Source organism: Eleutherodactylus coqui, chromosome 9 (genome assembly GCF_035609145.1).
Source record: "Eleutherodactylus coqui strain aEleCoq1 chromosome 9, aEleCoq1.hap1, whole genome shotgun sequence".
Classification (NCBI taxonomy): Eukaryota; Metazoa; Chordata; class Amphibia; order Anura; family Eleutherodactylidae; genus Eleutherodactylus; species Eleutherodactylus coqui.
Genome location: NC_089845.1, coordinates 74,580,022 through 74,593,154, shown reverse-complemented (window position 1 = coordinate 74,593,154; position 13,133 = coordinate 74,580,022). Strand labels below are relative to the sequence as shown.

General features: G+C 40.7%; 1 protein-coding gene across 6 annotated transcripts in view; it reads right to left on the bottom strand.

The window, feature by feature from the left end:
- PIEZO2 (piezo type mechanosensitive ion channel component 2) overlaps positions 1–13,133 on the bottom strand; it is a 346,396-nt gene that overhangs the window by 125,160 nt on the left and 208,103 nt on the right. For all 6 annotated transcript variants that reach the window (XM_066579538.1, XM_066579535.1, XM_066579540.1 and 3 more), the window contains exons 5-6: positions 8,067–8,229; positions 962–1,169 (exon numbers count right to left, since the gene is read on the bottom strand). In XM_066579538.1, coding sequence (XP_066435635.1) covers positions 962–1,169; positions 8,067–8,229 — 371 coding nt within the window. The remainder of the gene's footprint in view (positions 1–961; positions 1,170–8,066; positions 8,230–13,133) is intronic.

The window sequence follows — 13,133 nt, the reverse complement described above, 5'->3', positions numbered from 1 at the left end:
TTAAAAAAACTGCATGAACAACTACAACAAAACTGTGGCTTATAAAAAAAATCCTGTATATGAATCCACTCTATTGTTGGTGTTGCTCATACTGTTTCTTTGCAAAAATGCTGCGTTGTTGGATTTTTTGAGCAGACATTTTTTGTCAATTTTTTGAGTGGCAAAAAATGCCATATCCAGACGTTAGCTCTGTGTCAATATGGAAGGATGACATGCACTACAAACAGTGCATCTTTTGGTTATTTAGATCCACGGCATTTCAGAATCACAGCATGGTCTGGCTATTGCTCTGTTTGCATTCACAGACTTCCCTATAGGAAGAAAAGCAAAGTAAAAATACCTTAGTGTGACCAAAAAATGCCACAAAAACTCATGTAAAAAACACAGGATTCATGAAATCCTGTGATATTTTTTTGCATTTTTATACTACAAAAAACACCAAGAAAAGGAGTATGTTTAAAGGAAGTCTATATGTTTTTTAATTATCAAGTTAGAAGGTTTTTTAGCCTTTGGGTAGTTTTTCCTTTATTTTTGTGATTTTAAGTTTGCAATCTACTCTGCCAACTAATCACTGTTATGAATGTATTTTAGTAACCTGATTTCAGTTTACATGGACATATATTTTATGATATAGTTTCCTTAGGTTCTTTTCACGCAGGATATAAATAGCAGCAGAATTTCTTGTTGTGTGGAAAATTCTGCAATAAAATCTGCATGTCTAATGTGTGGATTTTGATGGCGGATTGAAAATGTCCTAATTCTGCTGGTAATTCCACATCAAAATCTGCATTCAGACATGGCTTTTGCTGCATATTTCCACAGCATATCTCTCTGTGTGTTCTGGAACAATTCCGTCCTGCGTAAAAGCACCCTTAAAAAGTACATCATGTAACAGTATTTGTTAATACATTATCTGTATAGCAATACCTTAAAAATATAACATATTCTATCTCATACCAACCTGTTATACCAAGTAAAATTGTAACAACTACTTTTCCAGCAGTGGCTATCATGTTGCCAATAAATTCTTTAAGTTTTGAGGCAATTGAGGCAACTTTACGGAGAAGTTTTAACTTTGCGCTTTCTTCTGCCTCTTCGATCCCATCATGTTCATCAAAGTCTTCTTCATAGATTAATGCATCATCCATGTCGTTTTTCCCCACTTCTGCCTGAATTGAAGAGTTTAATATGATAAATCAAGCATAGTTATATTGGCATTTTTATTTACGTGTAATATGACAGGCAAAAATTTAGTAAACACGAGTAACTTTTTCTTCCAACTCCACAGTTACAGTCCTCGTAGTTTTCCACTGGAGTTGTGCATGATATATACACTAGCATATTATGGCTTCATACAACTGAGAAATTTACAAGGGTCCAAAGGTACCTCTCTATGCCTCTAATTTCATAAAAGGCATAAGGAAAAAAAATTAACCGTGGTTTATCAGAAGCCATACGAAGGGGATCTTCTCTGCCAAAAGCATATTTTAATAATGCAGTACCCTATGGAGAACCATATGTCAGCACACCAACTTAGAATATAAAGCCTAACAGTTTATGAAAAGCTCTGCATTAATATAATTATAATCTATATTCACTGTTAAAGTTGCAACTCTATTTCTTGATTTAAAAAAATAATAGTTTACCACCAAAAACACCTCTGAAGACAACATACAAATCACAAGTGAAAGATGATCTACTTAACAGAAACAAAAACATTAAGGACCTACAAAATAAGTGTACTTCTAAGTGTGTGCTCCAGATAGTATAGCAAAGCAAATGTCAAGACAGCAATACATTACAGGCAGAAAAACACTGGTGCCTGCACTGCAGCTGTTATTGCTGCTACACAACGGGGCCAGAAACTGGTATTAGTCATCACTGTGAAATTTTGTTGACATTCAGCCTTTAACTGTCTCATCAAATATGTATAAACACCAAAGCAGAGAAATACCATCATTTTCCACAAAGAATCTATTCAGCAACAATAATCCTCATTAGTGATGAGCAAATCTTTCATGAGTTGAGTTAGGCTGGATCACCAAATTTTGCCAAAAAGTTTGGGTTGGGCCGAATTAGTTCAAACCGAACCGGAACTTCACCATCACCTCTAAAACTGGGGTATAACACAGAAGAAAAAGAAAAAGAAGAATATGAAGACGTTTTTTATATTTTTCTACTTCTTCTTTTTCACTTCTTTTTTTTCCTTTTCCTCTTCTTCTTCTAGTGGGTTCCGCTGTGGTAATTTTTAGCAAAGTTAGCAATGTTCCTAAAACTGGTGTATAACATTGTCCAAGAAAAGCAGAAAGAAGAAGAAAGCAGAAGAAGAGGCAAAAGAGGAAGGAGAGAAAGAAAGAGAGGAAGAGGAGGACGATGAAAAAGAGGAAGACGTTTTCTTCTTCCTCCTTTTTTGCCTTCTTCTTCGTCTTTTTCTTCGTCATTTTCTTCTAGTGGGTTCAGCTCAGATAAACTATCTCAGGTCTGCGCTAAAGTTGAACCGAACGTTTAGCAAACTTCAATTTAAAACAGGCTTCACCTAGTTTGGTTCGCTCACCCTAATCTCAGAATTCCTACTCCAAAGATCCATAGCACTTGATGCTGCTATCTGAAAACCAAATTTTGTATTTTAAAATTAAGGTCACTGTCACACAGCAGTATTCTGCATCATTAAGGCCCCCTGCACACGGGCGGAAATTCCTCAGTGGGATTTCCTGCAGAATTTCTGCCAGTGCCCGCCTGCATAGGATTGCATTACAAAACACAATCCTATGCAGACGGCCGCGATTTGTCCGCATGAAAATACACGCGGAAAACAAATTGCGGCATGTCCTACTATTTTTGTGCGGGTCTCGCAGAGGCCCCCACAGAAATTTTAGTAGTGCCGGGCCGGCTCCGCTCTGCGCATGCACTGGTTGGCAGCAGCTGGCACATCACAGAGCCGGAGCCACGGGAGCAGGTGAGAGCTGCACTGGTCCCTGCAGGGACGCGGGTCGGATCCCGTTGTGAGAATTCTCGCAGTGGGGTCCGACCCGGCCGTCTGCAGGCCGCTAAGGCCGGTTTCATTCAAGTGTATTTTTAGTCTTTATTTTGCCCATGTTTTGTGGACCATAACATGCAGCTAATGTAAATCTAGGTATTTATTTTCATTGGCATACTTTTTATGGTCATGTATTAAAAACACATAATACACTACTTTTGCCCAGTTTGCATGAGAAATATGCTCTTTATAGTCTACGAAATGTGATTAAAATAATTATAAAACTGTATGTCTATTGCACTGTAGAAGTGCTTCTTACAACCTTTCTGTACATTTCCCTCACATAAATTAGATAAGCCAACACATTATCCTTCCCCTATTGCATGCTGCTGTCAGATAAGTATCAATGACAAGTCCACTTTAATACCAGTGAGAGGCTTGCTGCAATTAAATGTGTCCCATTAGATACATACCAATACTTCACACAACTACTTCTCATGGTAAAACTAACAAACTTATGATAGAAGCACTACTAGTACTGCGTATCCAAGGTTATGTTCTACATTTCGCATACCAGACCATCGTCTTTACATATAGGTAAAGCAAACTTTAACCTAATACTTAGGATGCATTAACCTTCCTTTAGGGCTGTCAGTTATAATTCCGTCTCTCTGTTCCCCCTCCCCTGCTTTCTCCTCTCTTCTTCCTTATTTCTCTCAATAACTATGCTCTTATATTGGTTCTTTAGGCTCTACCCAATATATCTGCAGAGCCCTTACTCTATTTGAATAATTACTACTACAATTCTCCCCGCTGACTCACACACTCTCTGCGATAGACTACTCTCTCCGCTAATAATTATTATCTCAGTGCAAGAAATAAATTACAAAACCCTTACAGGGGAAAAAATCTTTCTATACTACAACCAAGTTATTGGGAGAAATTTAAAACTTCACGTATCCAAATGTTCAGCAGCACTCATAAAACGTCATCACAAATAGCATCACTACCAGGGGCGTGACTATAGAGGATGCAGGGGGTGCGGTTGCACCCGGGCTCAGGCCCCCTAGGGGGCCCATAAGGCCTGTCTTCTCCATATAGGGAGCCTAGTAGTATGAATAAAGCATTATAGTTGGGGGCCCTGTTACACGATTTTGCATTGGGGCCTCAAATCTTCAAGTTACACCTCTGATCACTACCTATTATTGGGGGCTCTATCTTCCACATCAGGAAAGTATATGAAGGAATCTCCTTTCAGCGGTGAAATCACCCATAACACCAACTGCTGTAGAACAGGTAAAAGTGGTAAATTTTCTCCAGCATGTGGAAAATACCTTACCAGATGACAAAGGTAGAGTGGATGTATTCTACCAAACCTCCTTTAGCTAAATAGAATTCAAGGATAATATTGATATAGCCAATTGGTTAGCATAAGTTTTCACCACAATCACAGAGAGCCTATTGAGGAATACTTTGTTTCTCTCATTTTCCTCTCTTTTTTTCTTATTTTTCTCTTCTCTTTTATACTTCTTTCTCTCCCTTGACCCTCGTGTTTAGGTAATTGTCTGTCTTTTCCTCCCTTGTCAATCTTTTGCAAGTTATATAATTATAATGTATCTGGAGCCTTTTAACAGTGATCTCTATAATTCTCATTATAGCTCACAGGTAATTAACATACTACCTAAGGCTATATGTACCATTTAAGTTGACATACTGTCCTCTATTATTCCATCTTCTCTGAGGTTAATACGTCTTCATATTTTAAATGGCTTATTTCATATCTCACCTGTTTCACAAATAGCTACATTAGATTGTATTGCCATATATTTTATAGTGGCCTATTCATTGTGTAGTACATTTTTCTATTATATTTAATACAACTTTAATTAAGAAAAAAAGTCAAGTTACAGTGATATTACACCAGCCGTAGCAGGCAGCGCTAACGTGCGTGATTTACAGCTAATTATCAGGCTGAAGTTACAAATCCAGGTGCAGCATGGAAATTAGCAGCAAATCATGACATTAGTAGCAGTCTCTAAGTCTGGCATTATAGAACCCTTAACATTTACTGCAACTGTGTATGTAACATATTAAGCAGTTATGTGTCAAGTTAAAGGTTGCCATATACATACATATATACACTAAGTTACAAAAAACCAAGCACCTAGAAGCAGTTGTCGTTTTGCTACAAAATTCAGCAAATAGTTACATCTCAGGCAGATATTACAAATGATTAGAGTTGTGGTGTGATTAGATGAATGGTCTTGCCAACTGAGGGCCTAAAAGTGGTTCCACCATTGGCCTATAAGAAGGCTCTAATAGGCTACCTGTGTGTAGTGACCTCTTATTCTGCTTGTTGACCACTAGACATCTTTGCTAGGCAATTGAAGAGATTTTGCCCAGTTAACAGAGTTTCAGAGGGAGAACATCACTGGAATGTGAGAAGCTGGATGGTCATATCCACAAATTGCCCACCACCTGGGCTATTCTCACTATACTGTTAGGAGGTGTTGGAACCAGTGGATGCATGAGTGAATACACACAAAGTAACTGGGCTCAGGATGCCCTCGACAGACCATCGTCTGATCATCCGACAAGCATGAGCAGCTCCGTCTGTTTTATTGTCTGCCATTTAGAGACAAATAGACATTTAGTCTTACGATGCCCATTACATGTACGCTCTTTGACATCCACCCACCATTGCCTTTGTTTGCAGTGTTGTCATGAATGACAAAACTGTAATGCTACAGAATGGAACCGGGTTATCTTCAGCAATTAATCCAGGCTTAGTTTGGGCACTGACAAAGACCGTGTTTGTGTCTGGAGACCTCAGGGTGAACACCTCAATCCTGCCTTTTCTATGGAGCGGCACACTGCCCCCACTGCTGGTGTGATGGTCTAGTTGTGACACTATTGGTGATTTACTAAAATTCAAGGCACACATAACCAGTATTGCTAACAGAGCATTCTGCAGCAACATGCTATCCCATCTATTTAGTGGAAACATCATTTGTTTTGCAAAAGGCAATGACTTCAAACACTCCTCCAGGCTATGTAAGGGCTATTTGACCAACAAGGAGGGTGGTGGAGTGCTGCATCAGATAACATCACCCCAACTAAACCCAATTAAAATGGAGTGGCATGAGCTGGACCACAGGGTGAATGAAAAGCAGCCAAACAAATTCTCAGCACCTCTGTGAACTCCTTCAATATTGTTGAAAGACCACTTCAGATGACTAGCTTCTAAAGCTGACTGAGAGAATGCATAACTGTCATTAAGAAAAAGGGGGCTACTTTGAAGAATCTAAGATATTAAACATATTCTGGTTTATTTAACAATGTTTTGTTTTCTGCTTAATTCCATACGTATTCCTTCATAGTTTCTGTATCCTCCATATGAATCTACAATGGGGAAAATGGTACTACATACATAGTCACAAATGCACAAGTACATAAGTAGAGCCTCTGAAGTAGATGCAGTTCAATGTACAATCAGACTGAAGTGAAATATGGAAGTAGTAAGTAATAGAGTCAGGACACTTCTATATAACATATGCATTAGGTCTGAATGTGTTTCGAAGAACTGGGTATTTAATCAGTAAAGATAATTATGTGTTACATTGAGGCAGACTTTTAATATGCAGTATTTCATGAAGTGAAACATTCTGCCAGATATCAGGCTTCCGTCCAAGTCATTACCACCCTATTGGTTGCATACTCGGAGCTCACTTCCCCTCAGGCACTTTTATTAGGATTTTGAAATGTAAAGCAGGTGAATTGAGCTGGAAAATATCCCAGGCCCATGAGTACAGTGCAATTCTTAAGATATAGAGGTGGAGAAAGTTCACTTCACAGCTGCAAGTGAAAAAAATAAGTTATATCTTCAGCAAGCAATGATTTATGGTGCAATATGTGCACAGTCCTCCATGGAGAAGGCCATTTAAAAATTCTACAAATGTGCATAGAAATACTAATGTCTTTATGTGAGCTTATAGTTTTATATCATATGTCAATGGAAACTTTACACTGATGTTTCTGTAAACAATATTTGAATAACTGATATACTTTGCCACTCTGTTGATTATAGAACACTGGATTAGGCTAGGATGAGGGCCAAGATTGGCGCCTCTGGAGTATGTTTTGTGCCTGGGCAGGGTTATGACATACACTTACAGCACTTCCTGGCTGGACATTGGGGGGCACATTTACTACTGGTGTTGTGAGAGAATTCTGGTGTACGTTGGCCTTTTGTTTGTGCAAATCAATTTAGACAAATTACTACTGATTTGTACCAAAAAGAAGAGCTTTTGAGCCTCACAAGACACTTTTCAAAAGTATCTAGAAAAAGCGGTGGGGCTTGAGCTGAGTGAGGTTTTTGGACTTTTTAAAAAGTCTCAAAATTAATGTTCAATCTCACTCCAGTAGGTGGGAGGCATAATCCAGTGGCTTAGTATCCAGTGTTGCAGCCCCGAAGCCCACCATACAAAACCCAGAAGGAGTGGCGGCCGATCACATGCTGTTCATTGTGCATGTGACCACTAAGCCACTCTCAGGCTTCAGCTATGGAAGAATCACTGTTGAAGCTTGGAGTGGCTGAGTGGTCATGTGCACAATGAACATCCCATGACCGTCCGCCGCTCCTTCTGAGCTCTGTGAAGCAGGAACTGGGGCTGCAGTGCCGGGCGGGGAGCAGCCAGGATAGGTGAGCATTCAATTTTTCTTGATTTTAACCCTTTCCTATCCACTGTCTGACTTCTTAAGACATTCTGATTGAAGGCTGTACAGCTTCCGATGTCAGAAGACGTCCAGCAGGGTATTCTTACTGTATATTACTGGCCGCTCTGTTGTCGGGGGCCTCTCCAGCATGTCCAATACCGCAGTACTGGCTCTAGCCTTCAGGTGGCGCCATTGTATAATGGCAGGAAAAGAAAACTTCCTAGGACACCCTGAATCTAAAATTGGATTGCAAAGGGGTAAAACCATTTAACCTTTTTTATGTCCTGGAAAACATCTTTAATTCTTTTTAGGCATATAATCTATTCTAGAAAGTTGGACTTTATATCATAGTTAGAGATAGATCTCTACTTACCATTTCTTCATTTACAAACTGTGTGTTGTACTGTGCATCTTCCTCAGTCACTGATTGTTGGACAAGTTTCTTGCAAAACAGCCAAGTAGCCAAACTGGCAATAAACATCCCAATGTCTGGTACAAAGACTCGGATTCCATTGCCAGCATCTGCTCCTTTTACACTGTGAAAACAAAAGTCGATATTTTACTGGCAATGAGTAGGAATAAAATACTATATAAACTAGTAACTTGGAATGAAAAATAGAGATGCCAACCCAAACGCCACGCTACATGGTAACAAAGTTTATATAAAGTTTGCAGGAAAAATGTAGACATGACAGAGTGTAAACATATATTTTGCCATACTTCTTTCTCTAGCTTTTCTTATAACAATAAATAGTTGGGATTGTTTGAAGATGTCAAATCACTAGTAAAACCCATCCATTGTGTGATCACTAGAATAGCTACTACAAGTATTCACTGCAAATAGATCTCTTCTCCACAAAAATGAAAATTGTATTTAAAGGGGTGGTCTCGCGAAACCAAGTGGGGTTATACACTTCCGTATGGCCATATTAATGCACTTTGTAATGTACATTGTGCATTAAATATGAGCCATACAGAAGTTATTCCACTTACCTGCTCCGTTGCTAGCGTCCTCGTCTCCATGGTTCCGTCTAAATTCGCCGGCAGCTTGCTTTTTTAGACGCGCTTGCGCAGTCCGGTCTTCTCCATTCAGCACGAGCCGCTTCAGTGTGCTCCCCGCTACAGCTCTTCTGCGCATGCGCAGACGAGCTGTCACTGCTCGGGAGCGCGCTGAAGCGGCCATTCTGCACCATCCTCTGTTAGAGGAAGGTGCAGAAACTGGAGCTGCCCAGCGGAGAAGACCAGCCCAGCCCAGCAGCCCCGAGAAGCCTCCCAGGTAAGTGATGGGTCGGGGGGGGGGGCTGCCGCTGCGCCGGGCTGCGCCGGGGGGGGGGGGGGCTGCCGCTGCGCTGGGGGGGCTGCCGCTGCGCCGGGGGGGCTGTCGCTAGGCCGGGGGAGCTAGCGCTAGGCCGGGGGGGCTGTCGCTGCGATGGGGGGGGCTGTCGCTAGGCCGGGGGGGCTGCCGCTGCGCCGGGGGAGCTAGCGCTAGGCCGGGGGGGCTGTCGCTGCGCCGGGGGAGCTAGCGCTAGGCCGGGGGGGCTAGCGCTAGGCCGGGGGAGCTAGCGCTAGGCCGGGGGGGCTGTCGCTGCGCCGGGGGAGCTAGCGCTAGGCCGGGGGGGCTGTCGCTGCGATGGGGGGGGCTGTCGCTGCGCCGGGGGAGCTAGCGCTGGGGAGCCGGGGGCTAGCGCCGGTTACCTGCTGTCTGGTCGGCGGCTGCGGGGCGTCTGGTCGGCGGCTGCGATGCGTCCGGTTGCCATGGAGACACAGCTGGCGGCGTCTCGGGAGCGCGCACGTCGGGCTGCAGCGAGCGACTGGGAAAGAGCCGGCGGCCATCTTGAGGAAACTTTTATAACTTGCTGAAACGCTGGAACGGTAAGTACGAACCAGCTAGAAATGTCATTTACAGGGGGGCTTTGTAATGTGTGTTTAATGGGGGGGACTGGGCAAAAAAAAAAATTAACTGCTTCCTCGAGACATCTCCTTTAATCATCTGGATTATTTACATGGCTCTTATCTATGCAAAAGCTTTGCACATCACTATTAGCTAACCATAGATAATCATGATGTAGTTACAAACTGATAGGGAAGATGTGTGAATAGGACTTTACCATTACTAAATGCTCTAGCTTTTTGCATGTTTTCCAAGAATGCATTTCCTGAGGTCCCTATACTTTCCTAATTCTCTATAAGTATAGTCAACATTCCTTTCAGATAAACATTTTTATTGTATTTTTGATACAACCTGCTAGAATTATTGGAAATGAAAGAAAAATTTCAAAGGCAGTTTGTTACCTTGTATACTTGTCTGCAAACAACACGTTATATGGTTGGTTTAAACTGCTATTACTGAGAATGAAAATTGTAATAAACAGTCAACTTTAATAAAACACTTGGTCAAGTGAAGTTTGTCACTCTCTCCACTAACTAATCCATTTGGCACTGCATGTGGGAATGCAGACCAGGATATGTGTAGGTGCTTAAGTGATAATGCACATCCTCACTCAGCAAAGGGAAAGTAACAAAGGAAATTACACATCTTTCCTGTCAAAACATTCATTTAAGCATGTTTTATACAACTGGAATAGCTTTAATTATCTCTTAATACCTACACTTCGCAAAAATGTTTGGCTATAAAAATATGCAGAGGCTGCAGCCAATATTAATGTTTAGCAGACTGATGTTCTCTGAGAGTCATGTGTAGAACATAACTTCATGTGATTGCTTTCAGTGAGAGAAACCAAGTAATCGTGTAGACAGGATACCTTTTAATGGCTAACAAAAACACATGATGTTAATGCGAGCTTTCGGACTTTTACTCTCAGTCCTTCATCAAGGCATAATGAAATGGATCCGAAGAGGCATGTATATTTATACACACATACTTATGACAAGGCATAGACATGGGTGTGAATAATTTGCACTTAAAAGAATAGTCACTGATAAGGGGGTGAAGGTTTTAGGGTCCCTGAGTTAGTGAATCCTAGCACAGAAATACACACATCTTTAAGAAGAACATAACTTCTGCACTGGTAAAACAAGTATTACACCTTATTTTTCTAAAGCTTCAAGATGAATACGTCTCAAAATAAAAGCAGCAGCTTCCTCCAAACATACAGATCTAATGTGATGATGTAATCTCCAGCATTTCTATATAGTACACTGTGTGGTGTTCAGACACCGTAAAAATATACATGGAAAGAATAAGAAAGCTGTCAGGTAATATGAAGGAACTACTTAATAGAGACAGTTTTAACTCGTGGATAAAGGGTTGTTAATCAAGAGAAAATTAACCTAAATTCTAGTAACATATTGCTAAAAACATTTTTGTGAATCAGAGAGTCATATGATACTAGTTGTAGTATACCAAGGTCACAAGCAGCACACCACACTCCCAAACATGGGCAGGGATCACACACGGATCTGGACCGCATCCACAGGTATGTCAGGTAACTAAAGACAAGTGGCAGCATCCAATGGTGCAAAAAGTCTCCTGTGGTTATGGGAGAATAAAGACTGAGACTTTTTGCACCATTGGATGTTGCCACTTTTCTTTATTTACATGATACTAGTTGTAATCACGTTTTTGGAATAACCCACCTGGAATATTATGCATGTAAGGGTCTTTTTCCACAGTAATTTTTTTCTCTTCTGCATACTAAATTTCCAAAATGGCATTCACACGGAACTCTGTACGGAATCATGGGTATTCCCATCTCAGCTTTTCATGGCCGAGATGGGAAAACCCAGCACTTTGCTTCTGACTATTTGCCACAAACAGCTGAGCGCTTCAGTGCAGTGCTGCTTGTGTAGCTCCTATTGAAGTGAATGAGAGCTACGAAAACAGTGTAGTACAGTGTCCTACTCTGTTTCTGTAACTCCCATTCACTTCAGTTGGAGCTACACAAGCAGCACTGTGCTGAAGCGCTTGGCTGCTTTCGTAGTTACCAGCTGAGTAGCGAGAACCTATAGTAGTGGATTCCCATCTTGGCTATGAAAAGCCGAGATGGGAATGCCTCTTTAATATGTCAAACAGAAACCACTTTCATCTCCATCTGATGTTGTTTCAGTTTCTTTCAACATATTACGATTCTAGAAAACCACAGTTCAAATTGCTTACTGTGATAATTTTATTAAAGGATTTTTCTGGGACAATAAGACATCACTATCAGCTCAGTGGGGGTCTAAGCCTGGATTCAAATATAGGGGGAAATCTACTATAACTAGCATTTCCAACGCTGGTCTTAGAATAATTTACCCCGCCACATGATGCACCTCATACACGATGAGGCTAATATATATAAAGTGCATATCAGGCTTATATATTAAGTGCATATCAGCACTTACATGTGCCTACATGGAAATGTACGCCAAGTCCTGCCTTGGGTACATTTCTGGCATAATTTATTCGAGTTTCTGGTGTAGAGTATACATAAATCTGTTGGTCCTTGGCGTCCACATCCTCTGCCATCATGCCCATATAAAAGAGTTGAGGCTATCGCAGAAAGAAGTAAAAGTTGCATAAGTGGGAACTGCACAAAAATTTACAACTTTTATATGCTAGTATTCTGGCGTAAAGCAGTTAGTAAATGTCTCTGATAGTCTTTTTAAGCGTGATGTGTTTTAGCATTTTGAGACAGTGGGCTCCTTTTGAAGCGAATCGCACTGTGTCCAGATGTTTGCTGTAGGTCAATAGTGAAATATGAAAAGTTCTACAAGCATTGGTATTTTTAGTTGTGTTCTTTCACTTTTGCTGCATTTTTTGCATCCATGACTTTTTTTTTCAAAACTGAAGCATGTTCAAGGTGGTTTTTTTTCTGGCATTTTTTAATAGGCTTCTTTATGGGTAAAAAAGTAGCAAAAGAAAAATGAAGGCGCCGTCAAGAAGATTGCATGTGATTTTTCTGGTGATGTTTTTTTTTTCTCGAAAAACACCAGAAAAAAAATACTGCTTGGAGGGAGCCGAAATCAGCCTTTTTGGCTGTCTAACACCTCTATGGCCAGCTTAATAAAGCAGCATGGCCTGCAAATGTATTTACTTTCCCATACTTTACATTTGAGACTTGAGACCTGGTAAGACGTAGGACTAGTGGTAGAAAACTGTGTAAAGAAAAATTCCAAAAATTGAATTGCTGTACTTACACTGGACTACTTGAGCATGCATGCATAATGAAGAGGACTAGTCTGCTCTCAGTAGCGAGCAGCAGCTTTACAAGTACACAGTGACAAAATGAGGGGAATGTAAGTGTAATAATTATACCTTCCAGCTCAGCGCCCCTTCTTCTATGTAACCATTACTTTAGTTCATAAGGCTAATTGGAGCAGACAGTCACTTTAAGTTGTTATGTGACCTTTATATTGTGCCATTTCTAAAAAGTTTAAGTCTAGAATACATAATATTGCAATTTGTTTTTTACATACTTATCAAAATTTTTAAGCAAAA